General features: G+C 42.7%; 1 protein-coding gene across 2 annotated transcripts in view; it reads right to left on the reverse strand.

The window, feature by feature from the left end:
- The window catches only part of LOC112059902 (uncharacterized), an 88,406-nt gene that overhangs the window by 15,155 nt on the left and 53,816 nt on the right, over positions 1-19,435 (reverse strand). For both annotated transcript variants that reach the window (XM_065556851.1, XM_065556850.1), the window contains exons 3-4: positions 3,116-3,173; positions 1,804-1,847 (exon numbers count right to left, since the gene is read on the reverse strand). In XM_065556851.1, coding sequence (XP_065412923.1) covers positions 1,804-1,847; positions 3,116-3,173 — 102 coding nt within the window. The remainder of the gene's footprint in view (positions 1-1,803; positions 1,848-3,115; positions 3,174-19,435) is intronic.

The raw sequence follows: 19,435 nt of genomic DNA on the forward strand, positions 1-19,435 counted from the left end.
AGTCCTTGATAAGCCCTTCTCTCCAGCCATGCTCCCATTGCAGCGCTCAGCCTCCAGGCTTCTCTCAGTCCTCAAACCAAGGGAGGAATGTCCCAGTTACCTCACTTGGGTCACTTCCCTAGTTCCTCCTCTAGGGTTGGGATAGCTGACAGCTGTCACTTGCAGACTTTTCTCTTGCAGTAAGGACTTCTGCTGTGCCCTTACTCAGGAGCTCCCACAATAGCTCTGTCTTGCTATCCTGTCTGCTCCACTTTTGAGCTGCCTGCCTCCCTTTTGAGCTTCTCCTCCAGCTGGACCAGCTCTGCAGGTGTGGGAGAGCAATGTCATCTGAGCCCAGAACTGCTCCTTAACTCCTTCTGTCCCAGTGTGGGGTTTTTACACCCCATCACAGGAACCTGGGTGGATATTAGTGGAGGGGGGGAGGGGTCGCCTTCCTCTGCAGCTTGGGGCCGGGGTCACTGACAGATTTAAACTAGTGTAAATGGTGGATTCTCTATAACTTGAAGTCTTTAAATCATGATTTGAGGGCTTCAGTAACTCAGCCAGAGGTTATGGGTCTATTACAGGAGTGGGTGGGTAAGTGAAGTTCTGTGGCCCGCGATGTGCAGGAGATCAGACTAGATAATCATGATGGTCCCTTCTGACCTTACAGTCTATGAGTCTAAAAGCTGGAACAGCTCCCCTCATTAGTCTTTGATTTTCACAAAGAGCATAGACTCAGTCCATCAGCTACTCAGTCAGCACACAGATTTCCACGGTGGCAAGGCACCTACAAGAGTCCTGTGAGTCCACCATGTGTACCAGTGGTGGCAGCACAACTCCAATATAGTAGGCCCCACTGATCTGTCACTTCACAAGAATCGCTCTTACCGCCAGCAGCACTGCACAAGCCAAATGCCCCCACTCGTCTCCACAAGGTACTCAAACAAGTATTCAGCTGCTGAGGGCCACAGACCAAGTAACTGAGGAAGAGAATGGGGGCACATCCCATCCCCCTCGTGTCTGTGTTCCATCTTGATAGTCAACCCCATCTTTTTTTTTTTTTTCCATACCAAGGAGAACCTGGGCATGCTCTGGACAGGCCTAACTCTTCAGTGCCTACATCTGGCTTTGCCTCATGTGAAAATCCTTGTTGGATGCCTAGCAATAAAGCAAAAATATTGAGTACATATCCCCAACATTACGCACAGCTGGCTTGCATACACTCTTGATTGGGACTGTGTGCAGACATTGAAATTCCGTATCTGGGATTGTGCCCTTAGCTGGCAGGAAGTGCGGTCTATACTTACTGGAAGGGTGTGTTCTGAGAATGCCAATCCTATGTCCTCCAATCAGTACATATCCTCTGATAGTATAGGGAAACCATGTGAGTTGACATCACTTGACCTTTATCTCCACCTCTCAAATTCAGAGCACAGCGGCCTTGTCACTGAGGTGGCAGCTGGAATGATTTTTATTCATGATTTTTTTTTTTAAACCACTTGTAATCTAAAGCTAATATCTTCTCTTCATTGACCTGGGACCATTCAGTCCAGAAAAAAAGAGCACAAGAGCCCTTGTTGAATGGGAAACATGCAATAATTTTTAAATACATTATTTTCACAAATGAATACATGCCCTAATTACTCTTATTTCCATCACTTGTATAACCTTGATTTATCTTTGATACATGGAGCAGAATGGCCCACAATGGATAGGGCACAAGTATAGGTGTCTAGGATACAGCTCTCCTGTTCCCAGCTGTAGGGCCTTTATAGTCTCTATGCCTCAGTTTCCCATCAATAAAACAGGGATAATACTTACTCATCTTCATACAGTGCTTTGAGATCTCCTGACGAAGAGCAGCCCTGTAAGCGTTAAGATTTATTAGTAGTTCTGGAGTGACTTGCCTCTAATTTTACATTGGTATTTAACAATTCAGTCTCTTTTTCTGACTGTTTTACTGGCAGCTGAAGATTTTGAAAAGTGAGTTGATGCATAATCCTCAGGTTTACCGTAAATATCCGTTGTTTACATGGGGCCAGGTTAGGACTGGTCCTTTTGTGGGTGTTTTTGAGGGTAGGAGCAAAGAGCTTCCGACCTTTTTGTTGATCTTATACAAGGACCAGTCTTAACTGCAGTCTCTTCACTCAGAAGAGCACAAGCACTGCTTCTTCTGTGCCACCCATGTGGCATCTCAAAAGGAAAGAGGAGGCCGAGTCTCTCCCCTGCCACAGCAGTCCACAAATCAGGTTGAATGCACTGGGATGGGGCTAGTGCACCATGCTGTGTACAGGGGAAGCTTGGGGTGGTGGGCACAATCCCCTCCCCAAGCTCCAGCTAGGACAAAGCAGCTTTGCTCCCTTTCTTGGGATTGTGCCTTAAAAGGACAAGCTAGCCAATTCTGTGCATCCTCAGCATTAAATATGTGGGGAAAAAAATAAAATAAAAGCCAAGACCACCTTTTCCTTTACATTTCCAGGAGGGCCTGATCCAATTCCCACTGATGCCAATGTGAGTCTTGCCACTGAAAGCAAAGGGCTTTGGATCAGCCCCCAAATGAATATCTCACTCTTATCCATCTGATGGATCTAGATCCCGAGCTATAAATCTTTGGGGAGGGGGAAAGCAGGAAGAGTTTACAATGGAAAAACAGTGACCAATTCATAACAATACCAATGCTAATGGACATTAGGATTTCCGTCATTATAGCAATTAAATGTTACAATGCACCAAATTCCATTGTTCACTCAGCATCAGCAAATCTGAACCATGCAAATATTGTTTGTTTAGTAACTCTGCCTTTAAATTTCTGCAATTCTTCTCTGTAACTTAAACCTGCTGAAAATGTGAGTATAGCATGAACATGGATGAAGAAATATCATCAGGAGTTGTTCTATATGTTGTTCCACTGCTGCCATCTAGAGTATAAAAGTAGTACAGTAGCAAGAAACTGTCAAATACATTTAATTAATGCCTGTTTGTATTAAACAGTGAACACATATAATAATAGTCATTACTTTTTAAATATTTTGTTCCACTGCTGCCACCTAGAGATATAAAAGTAGTACAGTATTCATCCAACTATACATATTTAATTAATGGTTATTTATATTAACTGTGGGTGATAGCTTACCTTTCTAATGTTTTTCCCCATTGCCTGCGGCACTCTTTGTCCTCAATGGCAGTTTTACCTGAGTAAGGAGAGCAGAATTTGACTTTAAAAGACTGTAACAAATGTTAAGTCAAATATTTCATTTGCCTTTTTTATTTAAAAAATAGACTAGACTTACAGAAAAACATCTGACTTTGCAAAATGCTTTTATGGCGCACACAATTGTATGTATGCCTAGGGGACTGTAAAGAGATTAATGAATACAATTAGAACAAGAAAAGAAGTACATCAGTATTAAATGAGGGTGATAATTAAACTAATGTATGTGACTTACTACTGTATTTGAAAGTGTAAAGGAGTCCCCCTTTGATGCCTTGAGGATAGCTGAATGACCATCAGAAGGAATTTTAGCCATCCTTGTTCTTTTGGCATATTTAATTTTCAAGAAACTTTTAATGACTGAGCTAGAAGGCCGGACTCCTCAAGGAGCAGCCAGTTTACTACCTGCATTGTTCCTTCCTCCTTTGGAGCCACTTTCTTTTGCTGGTTTAATAACTCTAATAATCACTTTCCTTGTGGCTCCTCTACAACTTTACTGGGATTCCTCATCTTGTCATGTCCACTGTGAAGGTCAGCACATTCCAGACCCTTGCTTGACAATTCTGTTGCAATGCCTCACATCTCAGGAATTTCATGCAAGGAGCTTTTTGATTCCTTCCTCTAATGGCAGGTTTGATTGAAAAAAACAAACAAACCCAACCCTGTTCCTGAATTTTGACCACAGGATGTTTTCAAGGAGACTATCGCTGGCTTCTGAAAATCAATAAGAATGCACCCACACGTCTCTGTTATTTTCATCACATACTCTGATGTACATACCCACCACCTTCCTATAAAATAAGACTGACCTATCTGCAAAGTAATGTTACTTTCTCATAGACTCATAGACTTTAAGGTCAGAAGGGACCATTATGATCATCTAGTCTGACCTCCCGCATGATGCAGGCCACAAAGCCGTCCCAACCCTTTCCCTTGACTCTGCTGTTGAAGTCCCCAAATCCTGTGGTTTAGAGACTTCAAGTAGCATTGAATCCTCCCGCTAGCGTCCCCTGCCCCATGCTGCGGAGGAAGGCAAAAAACCTCCAGGGCCTCTGCCAATCTACCCTGGAGGAAAATTCCTTCTCGACCCCAAATATGGCGATCAGTAGAACCCCGAGCATGTAGGCAAGACTCTCCAGCCAGACCCTCATTGGCCAATGATACTATTTACCAGCGATGGCACACTGTTCATTTGACCAAAATCATGTTATCCCATTAAACCATTCCCTCCATAAACTTATCTAGTTTAATCTTAAAACTCCTCTTTAGCTTCTCCATACTTAGACATAGCTGTTATCACAATGGCCTTGGCTAAATAACATTAACTGGACAATACAATGTGTCTTCCTATTGTTTCCAAATACTTCACAGTAGGAAGACAATTGTGGACAGCATTTAGTATAAGGAAGGTAATAATGATTTGTTCTAAATCAAATAGGAGTGGTTTTTCCCATATAGTCTCTTAGAAGCCTATAAGCAACCATGGTAATAAAGGTTTGACACACAGAAATTTTAGTAACAGACTGTTGCTCCAATCCCAGCCCCTGTCACACATGGGTCAGGCTAAAAAAGTTGTTACCCATTCACTTGAAAGGGGTTAGTATCCACTTACTCCAAGACTTACTGTAACATATTCCCCTGTACTGTCAGTAGCATCTTGGATATCTTTGTAAGTTTTATTTAGATTAGGGCTGTTGATTAATTGCAGTTAACTTACATGATTAACTCAAAAAATTAATTGTGATAAAAAAATAATCGTGATTAATCGCACGGTTAAACACTAGAATACCAATTGAAATTTATTACATATTTTTGGATGTTTTTCTATATTTTCCAATATATTGATTTCTATTACAACACAGAATACAAAAGGTAGAGTGCTCACTTTATATTATTATTTTTTATTACAAATATTTGCACTGTAAAAATGATAAACAAATAGTATTTTTCAGTTCACCTCATACAAGTACTGTAGTGCAATCTCTTTATTGTGAAAGTGTAACTTACAAATGTAGATTTTTTTGTTACATAACTACACTCAAAAACAAAACAAGGTAAAACTTTAGAGCCTACAAGTCCACTCAGTCCTACTTCTTGTTCAGCCAACTGCTAAGACAAGCAAGTTTGTTTACATTTACAGGAGATACTGCTGCCTGCTTCTTATTTACGTCACCTGAAATTGAGAACAGGCGTTCGTATGGCACTTTTGTAGCTGGCGTTGCAAGGTATTTATGTGCCAGATATCCTAAACATTCCTATGCCCCTTCATGCTTCGGCCACTATTCCAGAGGACATGCTTCCATGCTGATGATGCTTGTTAAAAAAAAGAATGCATTAATTAAATTTGTGACTGAACTCCTTGGGGGAGAATTGTATGTCTCTTGCTCTGTTGTATCCGCATTCTGCCATATATTTCATATTACAGCAGTCTCGGATGATGACTCAGCACATGTTCATTTTAAGAACACTTCCACAGCAGTTTTGACAAAATGCAAAGAAGGTACCAATGTGAGATTTCTAAAAATAGCTATAGCACTCGATCCAAGGTTTAAGAATCTGAAGTGCCGTCCAAAATCTGAGAGGGACGAGGTGTGGAGCATGCTTTCAGAAGTCTTAAAAGAGCAACACTCAGATGCAGAAACTAAAGAACCTGAACCACCAAAAAAAAAAATCAACCTTCTGCTGGTGGCATCTGACTCATGATGATGAAAATGAACATGCGTCGTCGGTCCGTTCTGCTTTGGATCATTATCGAGCAGAACCCATCATCAGCAAGGGCATATATAAAGTGAGCACTGTACACTTTGTATTCTGTGTTGAAACTGAAATGAATATATCTGAAAATGTAGAAAACATCCAAATATATTTAAATACATGGTATTCTATTATTGTTTAATCGTGATTAATTTTTTTAATCACTTGACAGCCCTAATTTAGATGTCATCTGTCCCTCCTGTACAACCGTTGAATGACTTTGGTGAAGGCAGAATAGCTTTTTTTTTTTTTTAAACTAATCCTTTTGACTATGAGACTAAAAGCTTGTTATGCCATGCTTGAATTGATATTTCAAAGAGAATTCAAAAAATGAGGCAGTTGTGACTGGTGAGCCATTATTGGAATCTGATCTGGAATCTCTCACCATAGGCAAATTGTTTTTCAATATATTGTGTAATAGCTCAGGTTTTAAACACGCACTACTAATTAACACTGGACAAAATTTTTCTGATGAAAAAGATGTTTTTCATCAAAAATAAGGGTTATTGAAAAGAAGGATTTTGCATAAAAATCATTTTTGGTGATATTTTGTTTTCTATAATATTTTCTAAACAAAATGTAAGGGGGAAAATGCTCGATTCACATTTTTCATTTTGAAATTGTGCATGTTGTCTCCGCTTAGCCTGTTTTCCAACTATTAAAAGTTAGAACACCATGAGAAAAAAGCCACTTCCCTGACCATTACTATTGCCAGTTGGAAAACGGGAACAAAGTGTAGCATGTTAGTTCTCAGAGTGAGAACAACACTGCCACTTATAAATGAAATCTCTCTCTCTCTCTCTCTCTCTCTCTCATATAAGAACCTGGGTCAAACTAATGGTCCATCTAGCCCAGTATCCTGTATTCCAACAGTGGCCAATGCCAGGTGATTCAGAGGAAATGAACAGAACAGGCAATTAATAATCAAGTGATCCATCCCTTCTTGTCCACTTCCAGCTTTTGGCAGAAAGAGGCTAGGGCCACCCAGAGAATGAGGTTGCATCACTGACCATCTTGGCTAATATCCATTGATGGACCTATCCTCCATGAACTTATCTAATTCTTTTTTTGAATCCCATTACAGTTTTGGCTTTCACAAGATCCCCTGGCAACGAGTTCCACAGGCTGATGTGCGTTGTGTGATGAAATACCTCCTTTTTTTTTTTTTCATAGATTCTAGGACTGGAAGGGACCTCGAGAGGTCATCGAGTCCAGTCCCCTGCCCACATGGCAGGACCAAAATACTGTCTAGACCATCCCTGATAGACATTTATCTAACCTACTCTTAAATATCTCCAGAGATGTTTGTTTTAAATCTGCTGCCCATTAATTTCATTAGGTGACCCCTTGTTCATGTATTACATGAAGGAGTAAATAACATTTCCTTATTCACTGTCTCCATACCAGTCATGATTTTACAGACCTTTATCATATCCCCCCCTTAGTCATTTCTTTTCCAAGCTGAAAAGTCCCAGTCTTTTTAGTCTCTCCTCATATAGAAGCTGTTCTATACCCCTAATGGTTTTTGTTGCCCTTCTCTGTACCTTTTCCAATTCTAATCTCTCTCTCTCTCTCTCTCTCTCTCTCTCTGTGTCTCTCTCTCTCTCACACACACACAAACACACACTCTCTCTCTCTCTCTTTCTTGTTTCCCAATGTTTTCCAGTTTGCGAAACAGTAACAAATTGTGAAAAGACAGGAAGAAAGCCACATTCCCACACAATGTTTCCCAAAGGAAAACTGGAATTTCCTAACAGGAAAATTTCTAAAGTAGATTTTTCACATGGAATTTTTGTTTAAAAGTAAAAAGCTTTGTTTTCCAGACAAATTCCATCAGTAATCCAATGACAAGAAGTAAGTAATCTGTTAGGTTATTTAAATATATTTGCATCAATTGTGGACCTAGCTCAATCATGAATCTCAGTTGGTTTCAGTGGTTCTTTTACATTGTTTTCTGATTTTAAAGATTTAACACTTAGATACCTTTTTTCCCCAATGGCAACATAAGGGCTGGCCAGAATAGAACATTTGGGGCTCTCTTCTTACAGTTTCCATTACTCACATGTATGCTGTGTATTATGCTTAGTATCTAAGGCCTGGTCCCCACTTAGTCCGGACTTCGGACTAAGGTACGCAAATTCAGCTACGTTAATAACGTAGCTGAATTCGAAGTACCTTAGTCCGAACTTACCGCGGTCCAGACGCGGCCGGAAGTCTCCCCCCATCGACGCCGCGTACTCCTCTCGGCGAGCTGGAGTACCGGCGCCGACTGTGAGCACTTCCGGGATCGATCCGGGATCGATTTATCGCGTCTTAACCAGACGCGATAAATCGATCCCAGAACATCAATGGCGTGCCGCCGGACCAGCCGGTAAGTGAAGACTAGGCCTATGACTCAAGATGTGTTCTATTCTGACAATGTTGTTTGCACAGAATCCCATCATATGTAACAATCTTATCCCTGGAGTCAACATAAGTTTTATGATTGGAGATATGTTTGTTTGTTTTTCTGCAGATCATCTATTAAGAATTACTCTCTCAAGACATTTCTAGAGAGATTGGGTCATTTAGTATCCGAATTTGTCAAATTTTGTCTCAGAAATGGATAGTATTTGAATCCTATTTACTTCATGTTCTTCTTTCCCCAGCTCCTTCCTTTCAGAATGTATAGGTACTGTACAAGGCATATCTGCTATAAAATATTCCTTACCAGGTCTATTTTTTCACAAGTAATGTGTACTTTTAAAGTTTCATGATTTTTTAAAAATTCAATGTAGTGCTTTGCACAATTGTTTCTGTACCATGCCTTCCATGGATTTATCTATTCCTGTCCATAACCACATTAATAAAACTGATCACAAACACACCAACCGCAAGCATTTCTGTTTCAATCTCAGCATAGTTCTGTTGTGTTTTAGTCAATGCTTTGGAAGCATATGCCACTGGATGATCATCTAGCCAAAAACAGTATGCATCCCACATGAGCTTGCATCATCTGAGTTATTTTGTTCTTTATTAATCTCAAAATATTTCAGGAGAGATGCTTCTGTGACAACTTTTTCTTCAATTTCCAAACATTATTATTTTGCCAGCCTTCCCAGTGTCATGCCATATTGTCATCAAGCTGTAATCTGAGTGGAACATTTAAGTGTGACAAATTAAGGATGAATTTGCTTAAATATGTTAACATGCCCATGTATTTCTCTAAGGCTTCCCTGTGACAGGGTCTCTTCATTTTGTACCATTATCTTCACCTTTTTGGGTGGAACTGAACTTCTTTGTCATTGAATACAGATTCTGTCCTGTGTAACCAGCCTCATTTGGCCTGATCTGGTGTTTGGTTCCTGTTAAATTTGAAGTTCTGTTTATTTGCATGCTATAAAACATTAATCAATCTCTTAATGCATCACCCATCATTTTCATTACAAATCAGCAACAATTACTTCTACCTCTTCCAGAACCTTAAAGATTGAAGCCTGATGCTTTCATGCACCTTAGTTACTGAGTCAATTCTGAAGAGAAAACTTTTAAAGGCTACTTACCAATTGCAAAGGAGGATGGCACAGATTTTTTCACTTCCTTTATCGAGTTGGATTTACCAGAACTCCTGGCTTGCACGCAAAATGGAAATCCTTGTGCATTTCCAAGTTCAGACATGATATCTTCCACTATTTTTTGGATCTATAACTTGCAGCCTTATTACTTGGTTTTGTTACAGTGACCTTGCTGTTAACTCAGTACATGTCAGAACTCACTCAATAAAAATTAATTTAACCATTGAGGCAAGTCCAACTGTTATTCTCTATTGGTGCTAATGGAACTTTGTATGGTTCATGTATTGTGTCAGCACACTAGGATCTATATTAATGTAATACATTATCCTTAAAGCATACCATTCTGTTAAACATTTCATTAAATTCCTGAAGAGTATCTTTTGCATTCTGTTTAGTTGACCATCTGCATTTGCAAACTGCTCTTCACCCAAACCACATGTTCCTGTTGTACTGTTTCAAACTCTACTGAGTGGTATCTCTTCTTCACAGACATGCCAGAGTGGCTCATTTTGCGCCTGCTATATTAAACAAGCATAGTTTTTGCTTTTTAACATTAGATGGTCACTCATCTTTTTGTATATACTTACTGTAATTACCTTGCACTCAGTGCCAATATCAATTTTGAGATTCACTTTCTGTTTATTGCCAATATCACAAACCAATTGTAAAATCTTGCATTGTAAATTTATCAAGAGGCTCAGAAAGAACACCGCTTTTGTATCATCAGAGCTTTGTCCTTAAGCTGTATATTTAAAATGTTTTGCTTTTGTATTTCTTTGCAATTTTTCCTGAGCGTGACTCACCTTTTGCAAAATATTTGCTTTTATTTCATACAGTCCCCCCACCCCCATCCCACACACAGTTGCAATTGCCTCCACACTTATATAAAACAAATCTGGCTTCTGCCATTTGTTTACTTTGTATTCAACCTTTATGCCATAGTATGGATTTTTAATTAGATGTGATTCAGGTTTTTCACTGCTTGCTAACACTTTCATTTGGGAAGAACAGTTTTTCACTAGCTCTGCAAATATCCATTGTCATTTACAAAGTCAAATCCATTTTCTTTGACAACCAGGCCAAAGCAAGGTTATCAGTTATACCACAGATAATTCTGCCTCATTATTGAAGTTCACATGATTTAGCTTTATTAGATAGATCTGTAACATAATGGTCAGGGGTCTCACCTGGCAGCCAATTTCTTGTAAAGAAAATGGGACTTTCCAAAGTGACATTCTTATGTGGATCAAAGTTTTCCTGAAATATTGTGAATGACTTGTATAACATCTTGCAATCCTTTTTATGCTCCCCCTGAAATATACTGTAGATCTTCCAACTCCTCTGGATCTGGCATGGGTAGCAAGGTATGTATGATTTCACTCTCTGGTTTTTCTAGTGTCACTTTCTGCCAAGAAAACATGGAAGTGCTGTAACCACCTTCTCTAGTAGATTTCCTTCCAGCCTGAAAGAATCATGTCACTTTATGTGCTCCATTTTTCTACAGTTTACTTTAATTCTGACATAGTTAATAGAGATGGAGCACAGTCAGATGACATGGGTCAAGGTTTCAAGAAGCTGCACCCCTCTCACAAGACAGGGCCAACAGCCACTAATTCCAGTGACTCTCACTGCTCTAACATAGCAGATGCTTTCAAGACAGAACTACACCTCTTCTTATAGTTTGGCTTTTTTGGTAACTTAAATAACAGCAAATACAAATTTCAGCCTAAGCTTTCTCCCCAGATTTGGCTGTTCCTACCAACAGGGACTTTCCTAAGGACCTTTCTACACCACAGAGGTATTTCAATCCCCTTTATATCCTGAAGCTAATATGCTACACCTGCTAGCATGAGTCAGCAGTAAGTACTCTGCATCTTTATGCAAGGTTCTAGCACTTAAGCTTAGGGTGACTCTACAGAGTCCCATATATCAATGCAGGGATCTAGAAACTGTCTGCCAGCCTTGTCACAGAGGCTTATTTTCCCCAAACTGATATCTACAATTTACTTTAATCCCTTCTTTGTCCTCCTCAATTTTTTCAGACAGCATGTTTCTCTTCTTAGTTGGAATGGCCTTATCTCAGGGTTCTCCCAGGTGTAGTCCATCCCTCTGTGTGTCACTGGTCACAAAATACCTCCGCTAGAACTATCACATTGTCCTGGTTAGCATGCCTTCTGCTTCTCAAATTTGTGTTTATGTTTTCACAGTGCAGTCCTTGGCTCCTTGTATACAGCTATAGAGAGCCACATTCTTTCTATGATAAATTCCTGTCAGAGTTGCCTGTGTAACCTAAGTGCTGTTTTCAACTGCTCCCACAATGAATACCCAACCTCTTTTGTAATTTCCAGTTCAAAAAACACTGGACCAAATTCAGTGCTGGCAAAAGCAGGTGTAGCTCTGATTGAAGTCAATTAGAATTGTGATTGTCTATATCAGAACTGAAATCTGGCCCACTGCACCTATTCCACTGCATTTGTCTATGAGTTCTCTTATATCATACTGGCCACTTAAAAGTCCACCTGCGCTATTCACCTGAAAATATTACAGTATGTTGAATAGAGAAGAGTTCATCAATTTTTTTATGCTGTACTTTATAGCTAGCTGGAGTTTGTGTGTTGGGAGAAGCTGGAATAGAGTTGATGTGTGTGTGAGAAATTAGTGCTAGAAAACAATTCTAATTTCTCTCTAGACGATACAGTGCTTCCCTTCTCCTCTCCTGTATCACCCTGACACAAGATTTTAAATCAATGTAATTTAATCGGCCTTTGTCCAGAACAGGGATTTTGGAAAGAGTTTGTTTTGTGGGTATCACCTGCTAGAAGCTCCTTAATATTTATTCATCTGGTGATAATTCATAGTCCTCAAATTTTAGCAGCTCATTCTTGAAGAGGGCATGGGCACTTGGCTCTTTAAAGTGTTTAACAGTACTTGTACTGAGGTACTGTATTCTATGGGGCAGCATACTGAAGTATCACCCATTTGGGTTTCCTCAGCACATTCTTTTCTTTAACTTTTATTAAACCAGGGAAAATGATCTGAGGCAGTAGAGCCTTGCCTACACACAGAGGGAACTAGATTGTTTTTTTTAAACCAATTTTAAACATAAGAATGGCCATACCGGGTCATACCAAAGGCTCATCCAACCCAGTATCCTGTCTTCCGACAGCAGCCAATACCAGGTGCCCCAGAGGAAATGAATAAAACAGGTAATCATCAAGTAATCCATCCCCCGTCACCCATTCCAGCATCTGGCAAACAGAGGCTAGGGACACCATACCTGCCCATCCTGGCTAATAGCCATTGATAGACCTAGCCTGGATGAATATATTTAGTTCATTTTTGAACCCTGTTATAGTCTTGGCCTTCACAACATCCCCTCTGGCAAGGAGTTCCACAAGTTGACTGTGCGTTGTGTGAAAAAATAGTTTATTTTGTTTATTTTAAACCTGCTGCCTATTAATTTCATTTGGTGATCCCTAGTTCTTGTGTTATGAGAAGGAGTAAATAACACTTCCATCTGCTTTCTCCACACCAGTCATGATTTTAAAAACCTCTCTCCTATCCCTCCTTCGTCGTCTCTTTTCCAAGCTGACAAGTCCCTGTCTTATTAATCTCCCCTCATATGGAAGTCGTTCCATACCTCTTGTTGCCCTTTTCTGAACCTTTTACAATTCCAATACATCTTTTTTGAGATGGGGCTGTGATGTTTCACTCTATATTCTTTATGAAAATATACTTATGATATGAATGACATAACTGAGCTGTACTTTATGCAAGATGGGTCTTGTAAGATATCATTGGAAAGGTTATAATTTACGGAATGTAATTATCCAATTTGTATGCCTGTAACATTTCTGTATCTGAAGTTAGGAATATTGACTATGTATCTGTATTTCAACTATGCTACTTTGGGTGACGCCCACTGCTAACACTTCAGGTACAACAATAGAAAAGCCAGACAGGGCTGATGACCCAACAGCGAGGACAATGAACTGTGAAAAGGCTTGGCCTTCCTGCGGACGCCCCATACTGCCATTGACTCATGGACACTGTGATACTACAGAGTCAGGTGGTCTTTTCACCTAATACTAAACATTACCCGGGACTTCTTGTAACTCTCCACGGGAAGGGAGGGGGGTCAAATTTGGGAAACAAAGGATTCCCACCTTATGTAAATCCTATTTAAGGGTGGGGAGGAAGGCAAACAGGACTCCTCCTGTCCATGGCTGGTCTGCCCAAGAAGAAAGACTGCTAAAGCCACCTGAAGGGAAGGCAGAGGGTGAGTCCAGATAGAGAGGGGTTCAGTCTGAAAAGAAATATAACTGGAACTCTGAACCACAGAAACTTTGCAATCTGCCTAAAATAATATTTAGGATAAGAAATTACATTTTGTAACCTGTTTTTTATGTATATTAAGCTTAGCTCGTGTATTTTGCTTTATTTAGTCAGTAATCTGCTTTGTTCTGCCTGTTATCTCTTATATTCACTTAAAATTCACCTTTTGTAGTTAATAAACTTATTGCTTGTTTATAATATAACCCAGTTTATGTAATTTCTAACTGGGGGGGGGGGAGAAGTTGTGCATATCTCCTTCCACATTGAGGGAGGGGGCAAATTTCATAAAACCTTTGGGTTTGTACCCATTAAAGGAAATGGGCATCAGAATGCTGGGACAAGCCCCTAAGGCTGAATCTTCCCAGAGCAGGTCTCTGTCTCTCTGTGCAGTTGGGTGTGGCTCTGCCTGTGTGCTTGGCTGGAAGAGGCTTTTGAGCCCAACCCAGCAAGGCCAGATAAAGGGGACTTAGGCTGACAGAATAGGCTGACTCAGTGGCACCCCAGCATATATGCTGACACCCCAAAGGGCCCAAACCCATCACAGAGGTGACCACATCCACACACAGTATTCAAAATGTGGGCATACCATGGATTTATAGAGAGGCAATATATTTTCAAACAACTGCAAACCCTCCTATGGCCATTCTTAGGGTATGTCTGCACTGGAGCTAGAGTGCAATTTCTAGCTCGAGTAGACATACCCACACTAGCTCTGATTGAGAGAGTGTACTACAAAGAGTAGCTGTAGTGGCATAAGTGTGGAGACAGGCTAGCCACTCAAGTACGTACGTAGAGTCTTGGACAGGATCATGTGAGGGTAGCTAGCCTCCTCATGCCCCTGGCACCTCTTCGCCAACACTTCTGTTTTTGATCAGAGTTAGTACGGGTATGTCTGCTCAAGCTGGAAATTATTCCTTGTAGCTCCAGTGGAGGTCCCCGAGCCTAGTGAGGGATGTGTTTTGGTGGCTCCCCTGTGGGACAAGGCAAAAGGACAACACAGGCTAGGTCCCATGAAAGTTTCAGTCCCCACAGGGTAGGCTTGATCTGATGGGATTTGTCATGAGATTTGGAGCCATCAGAACCACATACTAAGGGCCACTTCTGGTTTTCAGCAGGCAACCCACCCTCCCTCTTCTGCCTGCCCAGATGGGGTCGCAGCAGGGTAGCCTTCCTCAGCTCTGCCTTCAGCTGCTGCAAGGGGGCCAGCAGTTGTGCAATCCAGCAGGACAATGCCTGGATGGCTTCACTTCAGAGCAATTCATGCCGAGCTGCTTAGGGGCCAGGTTTTGGCCCAAGATAAGGGTTGCCTCCCCTCCCCCATGGGCCATGTAGGCCTTGGGGTGCTATGGTGGTGGAGGTTGGGCATCCCTAATGAGGCCAGGGCTGAGTCCCCTGGCCCAGGCAGAGCCTTAGTGGGGAATCTTGACTGCCTCAGGCTGTGGGCCATGCCCATGAGGAACTGCTCATTGCCCTGCGGGACTTGAATTGGCAGCAGTAGTAGTGGATGTGCCCTCAGTTAGCTTCACCCCAGCCAAATCCTCCCCCAGGAGTGCACCCAGTCTCCCCCCTGCCTGCAGGGCAGAATTTACCTGGTAAATCTGCTTTGCTGTGGTAATCTAGTTGGTCCTTACCCCAGGCCCATCACTACTCCAGCAGGGCAATGTGGTGGCAAGGTTGATTGCCCTGATCTGGGACTAGGTCTGATGCTCCGTGGCATGGTTCTTACTCCTGTACAGAGCCCCTTTCTATTCCCCTGTGCTTGTGGTCTCTCCTTAGTTGCCTGTGGGGCACTAGCCATGCCTGCAGCCTAACCCTATGCACAACTGTCATGGGATGCTCTACTCACTCCTGGGTGGCACCTCCTTCTGGCAATTCTGGGGATCAGCACTCCTTTCTTCTATTCCACTGTTGTAGCTCTCTTACCACTCACTGAGTCTTAGTCCAGCTGCTTCATAACTCAGCCCTCCAGCCAGGTCACACTGATTTCCCCTTCCAGGGAAGTCTTTCCTCACAAGTAGTCCTCATACCCACTGCCTTAACTGTCACTCCCCCAGTGACTCAGGCAGTCTTCCCCTCCACTGCCCCTAGCAATGCCACTCTGCAGTGGATGATAGGTGGAACTCAGACCCTTCCTCTGCTCTGGGTTCCAGCCAATGGCCCTATAGTGAGCAGTTAAGTTCTGCAGCTACACTAACCTTACTGCTCTTGCCCTTGGGCTACCTCCTTCTCCAAGCTTTTCATTCTCCAGCCTTCCTAGTCAGACTCCCCTCTCTCAGGCCTACTAAGTAAACCCTTCCTCCTGGGTTCCTATTCCTTCTTTCAGAGGCTCCTATCACCTCTTTCACTTCAGGGAGAGAAACTACAAGCATTCTCCCTACTACTTCCCACACTACTCCCAGCTTTATTGAAGCATCATATGTTCCTAACAGGTGAACTTCCTTCTAATTAGCATCCTCCACTCAGCCTACATCTCCCCAGTTTGCAGCTTATATGGCTGATTGGGTTAGGGTTAGTCCTAATTTAACTCTTTCAGGGCCAGTGTGAGGACTGCACCCCGTCACAACACAGAAACTGGCACTTTGGGAGGTGAAAATGGAAACCTCCAATCACTGGCAATAGCTAATATGTTTTGTGCTGATGCTGCTGGTGACTTTGTCCTTTCGAGAGGTGGTCAGCAAGCTGATATAATCAGACACCTATTGAGGAATGTCCATTTCCACTCCAAATACAGATTCAAGGTCCTTTCGTACAGCAGTTTAATGGATTAAAGCCCTGCTTTAGACTAATGGGCAGGGGAAGTGAAGATTAGGTGCTGAGGGAAGCAGAGCTACCCCTGGGATGAAGTACTACTTGCCCCAAATGGTCCATGTTTTGTGAAATGTGCACATTGTGCTCGGAACAGAGGCTTGTCCATCTCTTCTGTCCTTTCTGAAAGGAACTGGAATGGACTTAGGTCCACTCTTGCTGGAATGATTTAAGGGCAGAATATGTGGGCTTATTTTATCTCGTGTTTCACCCACTGCCCTGTGGAAGAGAGATTTCCCTCCCTGGCATGGGGCACAGCAGCTCTTCACAGGGAGAGGAAGGAGTGACTCCACCTGCATGGAATCTTAAATGTAACTAAGGCTCTCAGAGCACTCTCGTCTATCTAGAGATATGTACACTACCAAGCAGAAATGTGCATGCAATGCTCATTTCACATGTGCCTGGGCTTAACAACAGCATAGCTAATGCTCTCTCAATTGCAGGTCAGTAGATTCAGAGCACTAGCACTGGAGGCCAAGGAAGTGCCAGAATAGATGGCAGCAGCCCTATGGAATCTGGGTTGCTCAAAGCCATATCTGTGGCCAAGGGAGCACTTGCACCCCACACCTTTTTAGCTTACACAACACTGTTTGAGGAGTTTCAGGGGGCTGAAGGTCTATGCAGGGCCTGGCCTATACCAGAACTCCAACTTTGGCAGTTCATGGTCTTGCTATAGCTAACTAGTATACGGAGTGGCCTTTTACTGCTAGTCTGCGGGTTATCTGGACCCCTACTGGGTATTCATGATCCACATGCAACTGCCCTGGCTGCCAGGATGTGGAGCAGCATCAGGAAGCCACTGACCTTACAGGTCCATAGGCAAGTAGTTGAGGTTCTTCCTGGGGGTCTACCATTTGGGTGGGTGGCGGGGCTATATTCTTCAAGGCAGACTTTCTGTTGGATTTCTTTGGGGTCTTCCGGGTCAGTGAGTTGTTCTTTTCAGCCAAGGAAGACTCTTTGGGGGAGGCTTTCAAACTACAGGACATGCAGTGGGAAGGTAATTCTCTCCAGCTCAAGATCCACAGCTCAAAAACCAGTCAAATTGGGGTTGGCAAAGCTGTTGCGCTGCACCTCTCTGGTGAGGGGGACCTATGTCCTGTACTGGGCACTGCAGATATATGTGTCTCAATGGCCACCCAGTGAGGGTTCCCTATTCCTGCATGCATCAAATTCCAGTTTGTGGGCATGTTTAGGAAGGGGCTGTCATTCTTGGGCTTGCCACCTGGAGAGCAGGGCTCTCACTCATTCCACATAGGGGCTGTAACAGTGGCTACCCAGTTGGGTCTGAGGGTGTCAGAGGTCCAAAATATAGGGCATGGGTGATCAAGGGCCTCTAAGTCCTACGTGCAGCTGCCTGAAGGGAGGCCAACACAGGTGGTGAGCAGTAAGCACCACCGGTTTTAACTATGCCTGCTTCCTTCCCCATGTCTATCATCTAGAATGAGCTGGAGTATGCCTATAGCTGGAGATATGGATTTACAGGCACAGCACTGTGCACTGGGCTTACAAGAGAACGTGTAATTCATCTTGAGGCTCACAGCTGGTACTTGGGCCAGATGCAATTTTGTCTTGGCACAGCAGATGGGGCATGTGCTCGGACCAGCTCATGCATCTTTTGCATGAGCTGGTGACATACAAGAAAAAAACAGACATCATTGTTGTTCACGTAGGGGATGATGACCTGGGAATGTGCTCTCGACTCCAACTACTTTGGAAGACTAAGTGGGATACTGGACTGCTGGTAAACATGTTTCCTGGTGGTAGATAGTATGATACTAGCTTGCAGGATTTGGCAAATTGCAGTCCACCCATGAAAAAGGTCGAGAGGGCCCAGAGGAAAGCCACCTGGAAAGTATCGACATGGTTGGAGTCCCGAGGTGACTCGGTTATCAGCCCAGAGTGTGGCTGAGTTTTATTAAGAGGATAGAGTGCACCTCTCTGCTATAGGTGCCAACTTGTTCCTGGATGGTCTTGGTATTGGGTTGGCCAATCTTCTAGGTAGCCCATGTCAGGGGTGTGGCAGGGGCAGCCAAGCTGATGCTGGCGCCTCCTTGTGGCAAGTGCCTGGTGCCGGCACTTGCTGACTTAGGCTCCACATCCAAAAAGAAAACATAGTGAGCATCTCCTTCCGAGATGGGGGCATCGTGTCTAAGCCGTGGGGGGCAAATGCAAACCAGGGACCAGAGCACTATCCCAGGGAGGCCACCTCCCAATGCACTTGACAGTGGTGATGGTTGGGGGTCGAGGTCTCCTCTTGCTTCAACCCCCGAAAGAGGGAGGGATACTAGCGGGTGAGTGGAGGCACCCAGAGACCCTTTTGGTGTGATGACTGGCTCTCTGTGTGGTGTAAGTGACTGCACTGGGCTGTTCCCAGTGGGAACCTTGGATGTAATTTGGCTAATGAAGTTGCAGCCTGGTTAAAACCCATACCATGTGTCCTTGCCTTTTTCCACACAATGAGCATACCAATAGACATACCCTTACATTGATTTAAACTTGGCTTATAGCAGTTTAGCCTGCACCTGTAATTTACAGATTCTTTATAAATAACTGATATAAACCAGGTTTAAACTGAAATAAACATTTCCAGGATTAAGGGCTTGTCTTCACTAGACATTACCACTTTTGGCAATCAGTTAACTCGAGGTACTTAATGTGTTTCTAAAGGCTAGTGTGGACCCTCCCCACACACTTAATCAAGCCTATAAATATTTGTTTTCTACCCTAGGGATCAAGTCAGGGAGAAGGACAAACCTTTATAGAGTGGAAGATGTGACATGAATGTCTCCACTAG

This window comes from Chrysemys picta, chromosome 9 (genome assembly GCF_011386835.1).
Source record: "Chrysemys picta bellii isolate R12L10 chromosome 9, ASM1138683v2, whole genome shotgun sequence".
Lineage (NCBI taxonomy): Eukaryota > Metazoa > Chordata > Testudines > Emydidae > Chrysemys > Chrysemys picta.